Source organism: Mobula hypostoma, chromosome 4, assembly GCF_963921235.1.
Source record: "Mobula hypostoma chromosome 4, sMobHyp1.1, whole genome shotgun sequence".
In the NCBI taxonomy this organism is placed as follows: domain Eukaryota; kingdom Metazoa; phylum Chordata; class Chondrichthyes; order Myliobatiformes; family Myliobatidae; genus Mobula; species Mobula hypostoma.
This window is the reverse complement of record NC_086100.1, coordinates 119,073,597-119,085,964: the sequence shown is the minus strand read 5'-3', so window position 1 is coordinate 119,085,964 and position 12,368 is coordinate 119,073,597. Positions and strand designations below refer to the sequence as shown.

Sequence of the window (12,368 nt, the reverse complement as noted above, 5' to 3'; positions counted from 1 at the left end):
ACTCAGTACATGATCCCTCAATGATGTCCTCTCCAAGTAACAAAGTTTTCCAAATACTTATAAATCCAATCCCTAAGAATCCTCTCCAGTAATTTCCCTACCACTGACTGGTCTATAGCTTCCAGAAATATGACCTAAAATGTGATCAGATCTTCACGTAAGTCGTAAAACTAGATAAAGAGAACCCAATTAAATAAGTAATACAAAAAGCATCATACTTGTTCATTTATTTATTGAGAAAAATTATCCAATATTACATGTATTTGTTGGAAAAGGTATATAAACCTCACGGGTAATGTCTTCTACAGAAGCTATTTGGAGTCAAGTGTTCCAATCAACAAGATCAGAGTGGAGGTGTGGGTTGTAGAAGTGCACTGTCCTATTAAAAAAAAAGACACAAAGTCAGAATCTGCTCTTCTCAAGAAAGATCTGTTTATGTGCACCATGCCTCGATCAAAACAACTTTCAGAGAACTTTAGAGAACAACTATGAAGATAGATGAAGCTGGGAAAGGCTGCAAAAGCATTTCTAAAGACCTGTGTTTTCATCTGCTCACACTAAGAGAAATTGCCTACAAATGGAGAAAGTTCAGTACTGTGGCTGCTCTCCCTAGGAGTGGGCATCCTGCAAATATCACACCAAGAGCACAACATGCAAGGCTGAAGGAGGGTGACAGCAAAAGACCTGCAGAGATCTCTAAAACTTGCTAAAGTCTCTGTTCATGTGTCCACTATAAGAAAAACCCTGAACAAGAATGGTGTTCATGGAAAGACATCACATAGGAAACTACTCCTCTCCAAAAACCATTGCACCACCTCTCAAGTTTGCAGAAGACCTGATCAGATGTTCTCTAACACTTCTGGTACAACATTCTGTGGACAGATGAGACAGAAGATGAACTTTTTGGCAGAAATACACATTGCTGTGTTTGGAGGGAAAAGGGCACTGCACACCCAACACCAAAACCTCATCCCAACTGTGAAGCATAGTGGAAGGAGCATCATGGTTTGGGGCTGCTTTGCTGCCTCAGGGCCTGGACGGCTTGCAATCACTGAGCAAACAATGAATTCCAAATTGTATCAAGACATTTTACAGGAGAATGTTAGGACAGCAGTCCTTCACCTGAGGCTTAATAGAAACTGAATAATGTAACAAGACAATGATCAGGAAGACAAAAGTAACTCAACAACAAAGGTTTAAAAAGAAGAAAATTCATGTTTTGGAATGGTTGTGTCAAAATCCTGACCTTAATCTTATAGAAATATTGTGAAAGTAGTTGAAGCAAGCAGTTCATGCAAGGAAGCCCATCAGTATCCCAGATTTGAAGGACTTTTCCAAGGAGGAATGGCCTAACATTCCTCCAAGCCGATGAGCTGGACTGATCCACATTTACCAGAAACATGTGGTTGAAGTTATTGCTGTAAAAGAGGGTCACACCAGTTACTGAAAGCAAAGTTCACATACTTTTTCCAACAAATACATGTAATATTGGATAATTTTTCACAATAAATGAATGAACAAGTATAATTTTTTTGTGTTATTTTATTGGGTTACCTTTATCTAGTTTTATGACTTGCATGAAGATCTGATACTTTAGATCACATTTATGCAGAAATAGAGAAAATTCTACATGGTTCACAAACTTTCTTGCACCACCATTGCTGTCCTGTACTCTGTGCAGTTGATCTTTAAGCGCCCTCCATATGTCAGATGTGGGCTTGCCCAAAAACATCTGTTACTATTTACATCTCCCTAATTGTTGCTTAATACTCTTGTAATTTACGTAGCTCCAATTTAATACTCTACTACGGTTTATGCTTATCCTTGCCTGTAGCCATCTAAAGGAGTTGTGATAACTTCCCAAATTGTAATTCCACTGAAAGCCTGTCACCTTGTAAGGTTCATTATCCAACATCAGGTCCAGTATAGCCCTTTCTCTTCTGGACTATCTACATATTGATTTATGAATCTTTCCTATATTCATCTGACAAATTGTGCCCCATATAAAACTCTTGAATTAAGAAGGTCCCAGTCTGCATAGGTTGAAGTCACCCACTACAACAAACCTATTGTTTTTATACCGTCCCTTAACCTGCCTTCCTGTCTGTTCTTTATTGTCCTCTTGGTGGGTGTCACTAATTTTATTCCATCAGACTGTAATTGTACCTTCCTTATTTTTGATCTGTACCCATATACACTCAGTGGATATACCCTCCATTACTCACCTTTCAGGTGCAACAATGAGATTGTCCCTGATTAATAGTGCATCGTCCTCTCTCCCACCGCACACCTTGTCTCCTCTATCTTTTCTAAAGATGTTAAAACTCTGGAACATTAAACATACAGTCCTGTCCCCCTCTCAACCAGGTCTCTGTTATGATTGCAACATCACAGTTTCACTTACTGATCTATGTTTCAAATTCATCATTCTTACCCTTAATATTCTTAGCATTAAAGTAGACACACTTCAACCCAACCCCACCATCCCATTGTGTCTATAACCTTGCTCCTGCCTGTTCTTACTGGTTATGACATCTACGTTCCTCTGAATCAATCTGCTTTCTGGCCTAGTGCTTTGTTTCCCATCCTCATGCCAATCTATTTTGAATCCCAAATAGCACTACGAAGCTAATACTAAGATAGTCATAGTCATACTTTATTGATCTCGGGGGAAATTGGTTTTCGTTACAGTTGCACCATAAATAATTAAATAGTAATAAACCATAAATAATTAGATAGTAATATGTAAATTATGCCAGGAAACAAGTCCAGGACCAGCCTATTGGCTCAGGGTGTCTGACCCTCCAAGGGAGGAGTTGTAAAGTTTGATGGCCACAGGCAGGAATGACTTCCTATGACGCTCAGTGCTGCATCTCGGTGGAATGAGTCTCTGGCTGAATGTACTCCTGTGCCCACCCAGTACATTATGTAGTGGATGGGAGACATTGTCCAAGATGGCACGCAACTTGGACAGCATCCTCTTTTCAGCGCACCACTGTCAGAGAGTCCAGTTCCATCCCCACAACATCACTGGCCTTACGAATGAGTGTGTTGATTCTGTTGGTGCCTGCTACCCTCAGCCTGCTGCCCCAGCACATAACAACAAACATGATCGCGCTGGCCACCACAGACTCGTAGAACATCCTCAGCATGCACTGTGACACATCATCAGTGATGTAACCTGGAGTCATTGGGTGTTTTGGGTCTTGCAACATCAGACACTCTCACGCAGGTGATCCAGCCAGGGTTAATCAGGCCCTGGGTTGTGTTCCAGCAGCATCAGTCCATGGGTTACACCTCTTGATCCATAGCCATCTGGAGGCTTGCTTAGCAGCCTCTGTGGCAGTCCTGGTGTCTCTTTTATTTGCAAACCCCCGTAATGCCTAGGAGGGAGTAGGTTCTGCATAGCAAGCAGCCAGCAAAACCTCTACAACCCACCTCTATAGGCTTGCATCGTGCCCTCCACCCCTGTCTCTGACACTGCTTTACCACCACCTGGTATATGGCTTTCTTACGTTAAAATGCCTCCTCAATCCGGTCTTCCTTAGGAATTGTCAGTTCTACTGTGACCACCTACTTTGAGGTTTCTGACAGAATGACCACGTCATGCCTCAGGGTGATATGACGAAGTCTAAATACTGGCTATCATCCCTTTACTGATGCAGAATCTTGGCCTGAAATGTTTACTACCTCCTTGCTTTCACAAATGCTGCTTAATCTGCTGAGTTCTTCCAGCAGTTTACTTTTTGCCCAAAATTTCAGCAGCTGCGGTCTCTTGTCTCTAACCATAATAACTAATTGGAGAGGATTATTGAACTGCTAAGGTATGCACAAGAAACAAAATTGATGATGAAATGTAAATAATTCAAGCTTTTGTAATAATTAAATATTCATTTTCTTTTAAAGTCTAAAGGGTTTTTGTCAGGAAGTGAATAATTCATCAGTTCTTTCTGTAAGAAGTGCTACTTTCATAAGCTCTAATACAAGCATCAGTGCTTCAAAATGTCTTAAGGGTGTCCACTTCATCATACAAACGTGACTGTCCTAACATTCAAAAACCTCTCAAAATGTATTTAATTTGCAGTGATCAGATTTTGCGCATTAATAAAACAGTAATATTACTAGCAATAGGTGATAACTGTAATTAAATGCAATAGGCCAGATTGAAATAACACTTGAAGTTAAAGAGATATACCACACTGAAAACATACATTGAAAATTAATCTAAAGACTTGACATTAAAATAATCTGATGATGATGATGGTTGACTCTGGTAGAAGACAGGGAGGGAGGAGGTGGTGTCTGAAGTAACAGGTGGTGGCAGGGAGGGAGAACCAGGTGATATTGTGCCATCTCTGATTAGACCAAATGTATTTTCTTGTTTAGTTACTGGCTGTGCTATCTGCAAATTAGGCTTATGCATTTTCACTTTGAAAAGTCTGTAAAACACACATGTTCAATGTGAAACTTGCTTCACAGCAGAGCTTGAACAAGTAATTTAGTTTCAGTATTAATTTAACACCCTCCACTTAAATATGCTCATGATAATCCTTCCAGCACTAGGTCACTAATATAAGAGTCCTTAGTAAGGGTGGCAGCATGAACAAACATCAATCTTATGCTGACAGTTGTTAGGTTTAATTTCAATCCAGTAACATATGGAGGAAATTCATGTTGTTCTTGGAAAAGAAATATCAACCTATTTAAAAATAAAATGGTTTACAATTCTGCCAAAGAGGGGAAGAAGATGAACTTAGTCATATAAAAGCTGCAGGCAAGGTTTCTGGAAATCACTACCTGGCATCCAATCTAGATAACTGCTGGTTTTAAAATAGCAAAATTGGAGAGCAAAATTGAAATTGTAAATTGTTCATTGTGGCATTATCAGATGAGAAGTCATCCAGAAAACTACTGTTCTGCTTGTTTATAGGACTGTGGAACCTGAAGGGGAGAATGGTAACTGTTTAGATGGTTTTCTAAAGTTGTTTTAAAAACTGACTTTTTAATCCTCCATAATCATATTTTTACATTTATCACAGTTTTGAGGTGGCATCTCACCTGTGATTACCCTAGCATAGCAGACAACACCTATAGCTCCTTTTGTGCTGGGGTATTTAAAGAGTTGTTAACTGCCACCAGTGACTTAGTGCCAATCAGCCTGAAGAAAAGCAGCTAGCCTATTTCTTCCTTGCATTATTATTTTACATATAGTTCCAGGGGATAGCACTTGGAAAGCTGTAACCCTCCCATGCATGGAAAGATACTTTTGCCCTTGAGAGAGAAAAGAAAAGCAGTGTAAATCTGCTTTTATTCTTTTGACTATTTGTTTGCAGATGACTGCACAGCTTTAACTACTTAAAGAATGGTAAGAATGCAATCTGTGCTGCCTTGGGGATAACTGGAGGAAATAAAACAGATGTGGTTGAAGAGATACTAGACAAGGACAAATAGGAAGGAGGGAAGAGAGTAGTGGTTGGGTTTAATGAAGTTTGGCTTAGACTGAGCGACCTGCATCTGTGCTATAAATTCTGTGCACAAACTTTGTGGATTGGTAAGTCTGCATCACATTTGCTGTCAGAAGAAGCAGAACCAGTAACTACTTCCTGATAAAGCTAATGAGGAGAAGAAAGGAAGACTTTTTTTTAGTGTTTTGGGAAGAGTGCAAGATTGTGTATACAATTGACACACGTGATGGACCAAATGGTCTCTTGGTGCTGTAACATGTATGATTCTAGAAAATAGCTGTATTAGTGATTTCAAATTTTATAGTGTACAGTGGATTTGGTTCCCCTCCTTTGCAAGTTTATAGACCATAATAGAAATAAAATTGTATCATGACTATTTTGCACTTCTTTTCTTATAATCCTGAACAAATTTCTTAAAAGTAAATACTATTTAATTTATGCAAATCTTATAACTAGTTTTCTTTCTCCAAAACTAAAAGTTCACTTAAATATACTTGGAAATAAGCATGAATGCAAATTTATATTATCAACATTATTTGTCACGCATGGATTACATCTTCATAATAACAAGCAAGAATTTTTTCTTTCGAAGTTCTATTTGGAATGAATATTTTATGAGTCTTGATCAGTTCTGTGTTTAAAGGGGAGTTAAGGTGTTGGAAAAAGTATGTCCCTAAGGGAGTTTAATTAAATCTTTCACCATGGAAGCAGGCTCTTGGTTTATTGCAGATGTGCTTGTTTTTTTTTCTTGCTTGTAGTTCTGATTCCTTGCCCCTTTTTAACAAGCAATTCTCTAAAGAACTGTGAACTCTTAATTCAGCAAGTCTTGTGGTAGAACATGGTGCATTCTTTATAAATGGAAACCTTTATTTAAGTTCAGCTCTATAGTGGATGGTTGTTAGTTGTCAAAGATTATGTCGAATGTTGAAAGGCCTCGATAGAGTGGATGTCGAGAGGATCTTTCCTATAATGGGGGAGTCTAAGACCATAGGGCATAGCCTCAGAATAGAGTGATGTCCATTTAGACCAGAGATGAAGAGGAATTTCTTTAGCCAGAGAATGGTTAATCTGCGGAGTTCATTGCAAGAGGTGACCATGGAGGCTAAATCATTGGGTATATTTAAGGCAGAGGTTGATAGATTCTTGATTACTCAGAATGTGAAGGGATACATGGAGAAGGCAGGAAATTGGGCTGAGAGGGAAAATTGATCAACCATGATGAAATAGCGGAGCAGGTTCTATGGGCCAGATGGCCTAATTCTGCTCCTATAGCTTTTGTTCTTGTATGAATAGCTATGTTGAGCATTTTAATTGACTGTATTTATTTTTCTTTTAAACAGACAGAAAGGTTCAGATGCGTCATGGAGAAATGACCAGGAGCCCCCACCTGAGGTGAGTTGGTTCCAGTTGATAGTTTTTCTCCATAGTTGCAGAGCAATGTATTTTCAGTTCATTGAACACCGTAATGCTCAAACTGAAGGAATGAAAATGCCACCATGTACTTTGTTTGCCCAGATCCCATCTTTTGTAAGCTTTGAACAGCTGTCATGAGGGAGTCCAACTAAGTAAACATTCAGTGAGTTTATTATACATTCTTATATTGTTGCTAGATCCCTGCCCTGAAAAAACATGAACATTTCCTGTAGGTACTTTAGTATGAGTCAAACAGCAGAGGCAAGAGATTGCACTACTCTTCTTATCACCAGGTTTGATTGTAACTAATCTCTCAAATATTTGCAGGCTTTTATTGCAAGGGATATGTTCCATACAAATAGTCTTGGTACAATTACAGAGTGCACTTATGATGACCCTCTTTGATTATGGCATGCAGTTTGGTTTTCCCTGTTATATGGAGGATGTGTTTCATTGGAGGCAGCCAGAGGGGTATATTCATGGTATTAAAGGGCTGATATGTGATGAAAGGTTGAAGAAATTGGGGTCATGCTCATTTCAGTATAGAAGGATGAGAGGTAAATGTACAGAAATCTGAGGGGGATTAACATGGTGAATGCTGAGAGGATGTTTCCTGTACTGGGAGTACCTGGAACTAGAGGGCTATAGATTTCAAATAAGGAGTTGCCCATTTAAATAGAGATTAGACGAAATTTCTTCTCTGGTTATGAATTAAACCGCAAGATACAGGAGCAGAAGTATTCCATTCAGCCCATCAAGTCTTTTCTGCTATTCAATCATGGGCTAATTCAATTCTTCCAGTCATCCCCGCTGCCTTGCCTTCTCTCCATACCCTTTGATGCCCTGGTTAATCAAGAATCTATCTATCTCTTCCTTAAATACACCCAATGACTTGGCCTCCACAGCTGCTCGTGGCAACAAATTCCACAGATTTACCACCCTCTGACTAAAGTAATTTCTCCGCATCTCAGTTTTAAAAGGACGACCTTCAATCCTGAAGTCGTGCCCTCTTGTCCTAGACTCCCCTACCATGGGAAATAACTTTGCCATATCTAATCTGTTCAGGCCTTTTAACATTCAGAATGTTTATATGAGATCCCCTGTCATTCTCCTGAACTCCAGGGACTACAGCCCAAGAGCTGTCAGATGTTCCTCATATCGTAACCCTTTCATTCTCGTGAATCTTCTCTGAACCCTCTCCAATGTCGTTATATCCTTTCTAAAATAAGAAGCCCAAAGCTGCACACAATACTCCGTGTGGTCTCACGAGTGCCTCTTACAGCCTCAACATCACATCCCTGCTGTTATATTTTATACCTCTAGAAGTGAATGCCAACATTGCATTTGCCGCCTTCACCACCGACTCAACATGGAGGTTAACCTTTAGGGTATCCTGCACAAGGACTTCCAAGTCCCTTTGCATCTCTGCATTTTGAATTCTCTTCCCATCTAAATAGTAGTCTGCCTGTTTATTTCTTCCACCAAAGTGCATGACCATACACTTTCCAACATTGTATTTCATTTGCCACTTCTTTGCCCATTCCCCTAAACTATCTAAGTCTCTCTGCAGGCTTTCTGTTTCCTCAACACTGCCCGCTCCTCCACCTATCTTTGTATCATCAGCTGATTTAGCCACAAATCCATTAATCCCATAGTTCAAATCATTGACATACATTGTAAAAAGCAGCAGTCCCAACACCGACCCCTGTGGAACTCTGCTGATAACCGGCAGCCAGCCAGAATAGGATCCTTTTATTCCCACTCTCTGTTTTCTGCCGATCAACCAATGCCCCACCCATGCTAGTAACTCCCCTGTAATTCCATGGACCCTTATCTTGCTAAGCAGTCTCATGTGCAGCACCTTGTCAAAGGCCTTCTGAAAATCCAAGTACACCATGTCTACTGCATCTCCTTTGTCTACCCTGCTTGTAATTTCCTCAAAAAATTGCAGTAGGTTAGTCAGGCAGGATTTTCCTTTCAGGAAACCATGCTGGCTTTGGCCTGTCTTGTCATGTGCCTCCAGGTACTTCGTAATCTCATGCCTAACAATCGATTCCAACAACTTCCCAACCACTGATGTCAGGCTAACAGGTCTATAGTTTCCTTTCTGCTGTCTCCCACCCTCTTAAATAGCGGAGTAACATTTGAAGTTTTCCAGTCATCCAGTACAATGCCAGAGTCTTATCGATTCTTGAAAGATCATTGTTAATGCCTTTGCAATCTCCCCAGCTACTTCCTTCAGAACCTGAGGGTGCATCAAATCAATTGTTTGATTTCTGTACCTCAGAGAGTTGAAGAGTCAGACTCTGGATCGACTCTTGGTGCAGGTTGACAGACATTTAGACCATGAGGCGTTTGAGGAGGTTTGTGGATTGAATGGGAAATTATTGTTGAGGGCAGTATTAAATCAGCCATGATCTTACTAAATTACAAAGCATACTCGAGGCCAGTCATCCTTCTATATTTCCATATTATTCTTACAATGTAGGAGACTGTTTTGAACCATCAAGTTTGTGCTGTCACAGGGCAATTGCAGTCCCATTCCCAACACACTCAGCTTTTTCCCTGTAATCTGTTATCTTCTTATACCCATCAGTTCTGCACAGATTCGACCCCTCATCTTCATGCTGGCGATAGTTTACATTGGCCATTTAAACTACCAATCTGTATGTCCTTGGTATAACAATTAAACCAGATGGTCACAGTGGGAATACGTAAGCTCTACATGGGGTTCACCACTGGTCAGAATCGAACTCGGGCTGCGGTAGAAGTGAGGCAGCAGCTTCACTGACTGTGCTTACCTTTATGAGTCAAGGGAGAGGGGAAAACTTTAAACAGGATATGAGGGAAAAAGGATATGTGGATATATGATAATAGATATATGGATTAAGCTTCCAAGGAAAGTGGTAGCTTTAGGTACAATTTTAGCTAGTCCATGTCTCTGAACCATACAGGAATCCTGGTTTTACCAATTGTTCTTTATAGCAATAAATATTCAATATAGCAATAGTTTCAGCATGAGGCCCCAATAAACATTAAGGAATTCTTCCTCACTTGATATTACTCTTCATAATAAGTACGCGATTTCTCTCATTCAAAATTATTTTCCCTTTTTCCTTCATCTAATGATCTCATACGGAAATTTAGAAAACTCAGTACATGCATGATAGGGCTTCAAAATTAAATTCTGCTTGCACCATTACAAGAAACATTTGCAGAAACTAGCATGCTGTGCATTTTGTTTTAAGTTTAATGCTTTCATCTTTTACTTTCAGAATAGAATAACGAGTACTCGTTTATGCTTAATGGAATGGTTTGAATTTGCAACTTCCATTTGCAGTATTAAAAAAATTAGATTCCTGTGTCTCACTTCAATAAAAGGAATAACAATGTGGCTTAAACATCAATGACCTTAGTTCAATGATCAATGTTTTTATGTACACAGTTTTTTGAAATTAATTTTGGGCACTAGTGGAATCAATTGATTTAAAATTATGAAACACTACATTGAAATGCATTAACTAAGTATCATCTGACAATTTTTAACAAGGTAAGATGAACTTATCAGTTAGTTTTCCAATATATAAATACTTTAGCAACACACATCAAAGTTGCTGGTGAACGCAGCAGGCCAGGCAGCATCTATAGGAAGAGGCGCAGTCGACGTTTCAGGCCGAGACCCTTCGTCAGGACTAACTGAAGGAAGGTTGTTTGCGTATAAATACTTTACCTTGATTAGAGGATGTAATGCTAAAGCTTTTTGTACTCCAATCAAAAATTGCTATGTGCATCGAATTGAAGCTTTTGTTTAGAATCCCATAGAGTGCAGATTCTTTATAGATTGGATTCCAAGGATAGGATATCTATTTTATCATTAATTCTGTGATCTTTGATTTATAATTTCTGAAATTTTCCTTGACTGTATCGTAGTGGCTGCAAATTCTAACTGCCAAACAGAACCCTTTGAAGCAACACGCATGGAGGAACTCAGCAGGCCAGGCAGCATCTATTTATCTTTTCTGTGTAAGGCATTTATTTCCCCAGGGCTAATGGAAGAACACATTTAAAACAAAAATATCGGCTGCTAATGCAGCACATTGATGCAGCCATTAGTGTTTCTGCCTCACAGTTCCAGGGATCTGTGTTCGACCCTGGTATTGACAGGATTGTGGACTTTGCACATTTTCTCTGTGACCGTGCAAGTTTCCTCTGGGTGCTCCAGTTTCCTTCAATATCTCAAATACATAATGGTAAATTACTGCTTCTGTGATTACTTTTAATGTGACAGGATTGGAATATTACTGACTTGTTAGTTTGACTTAATTTAGAGGCAGGATATAAGAAGATGCAGTCTTGATCAATATGCACAGGATGCATTGTGATCTCTGGAAAAGTATACCATAGACATAGTTCCATTCTTTTGCTGAAGTCCAGTTAGCATGGTATACAGTGCCTTTGTTCACATAAATGAGTATTACAACTAGGAATTTTGATCAATTTAATTGAGAATTTTTATTTTTGAATAACATGTTCCATTTTTCCGCAGTGGAGCCCAAATTTAGGGAAAATTTTAAAGCATGCAAAACTAATTTAAACACTGGAATATCAGCACTTCAAAAGTATTCATTCCCCTTTGCTTAGGACTTAGTTAGGCCATAATTTGCAGCTATTACAGCCAGCAGTCTTTTTGGATAAGTCTCTATTAGCTTTGCACAGTGTGATGGAGCAAAATGAGCCTCTGGCAATGATCTTTGCATCATCAATGGGGACGGGAGAGATTCCGGAGGATTGGAGGGTTACGGATGTTGTTCCCTTATTCAAGAAAGGGAGTAAAGATAGCCCAGGAAATTATAGACCAGTGAGGCATACTTCAGTGGTTGGTAAGTTGATGGAGAAGATCCTGAGAGGCAGGATTTATGAACATTTGGAGAGGCATAATATGATTAGGAATAGTCAGCACAGCTTTGTCAAAGGCCGCGAATGCCTTATGAGCCTGATTGAATTTTGTGAGGGTGTGATTAAACACATTGATGAAGGTAGAGCAGTAGATGTAGTGTATATGGATTTCAGCAAGGCATTTGACAAGGTACCCGTGCAAGGCTTATTGAGAAAGTAAGGAGGCATGGAATCTAAGGGAACCTTGCTTTGTGGATACAGAACTGGCTTGCCCACAGAAGGCAAAAAGTGGTTGTAGACGGGTCATATTTTTCATGGAGGTCGGTGACCAGTGGTATCCCTCAGGAATCTGTTCTGGGACCCCTACCCTTTGTGATTTTTATAAATGACCTGGGTGAGGAAGTGGAGGGATGGGTTAGTAAATTTGCTGATGACACAGAGTTTGAGGGGTGTTGTGGATAGTGTGGAGGGCTGCTGGAGGTTACAACGGGACATTGATAGGATGCAAAACTGGGCTGAGAAGTGGCAAATGGAGTTCAACCCAGATAAGTGTGAGGTGGTTCATTTTGGTAGGTCAAATATGATGGCAGAATA

At 39.7% G+C, this 12,368-nt stretch overlaps 1 protein-coding gene and 1 long non-coding RNA gene across 4 annotated transcripts in view; one reads left to right on the top strand and one right to left on the bottom strand.

The window, feature by feature from the left end:
• The window catches only part of naf1 (nuclear assembly factor 1 homolog (S. cerevisiae)), a 227,405-nt gene that overhangs the window by 189,096 nt on the left and 25,941 nt on the right, over positions 1-12,368 (top strand). For all 3 annotated transcript variants that reach the window (XM_063045031.1, XM_063045032.1, XM_063045033.1), the window contains exon 7: positions 6,806-6,857. In XM_063045031.1, the coding sequence (XP_062901101.1) occupies positions 6,806-6,857 (52 nt within the window). The remainder of the gene's footprint in view (positions 1-6,805; positions 6,858-12,368) is intronic.
• LOC134344902 (uncharacterized) lies at positions 269-1,664 on the bottom strand. The gene is made up of 3 exons (XR_010017559.1): positions 1,555-1,664; positions 1,247-1,418; positions 269-379 (listed from the first exon to the last, which is right to left on the bottom strand). It is a non-coding gene; the product is annotated as an uncharacterized LOC134344902 (long non-coding RNA).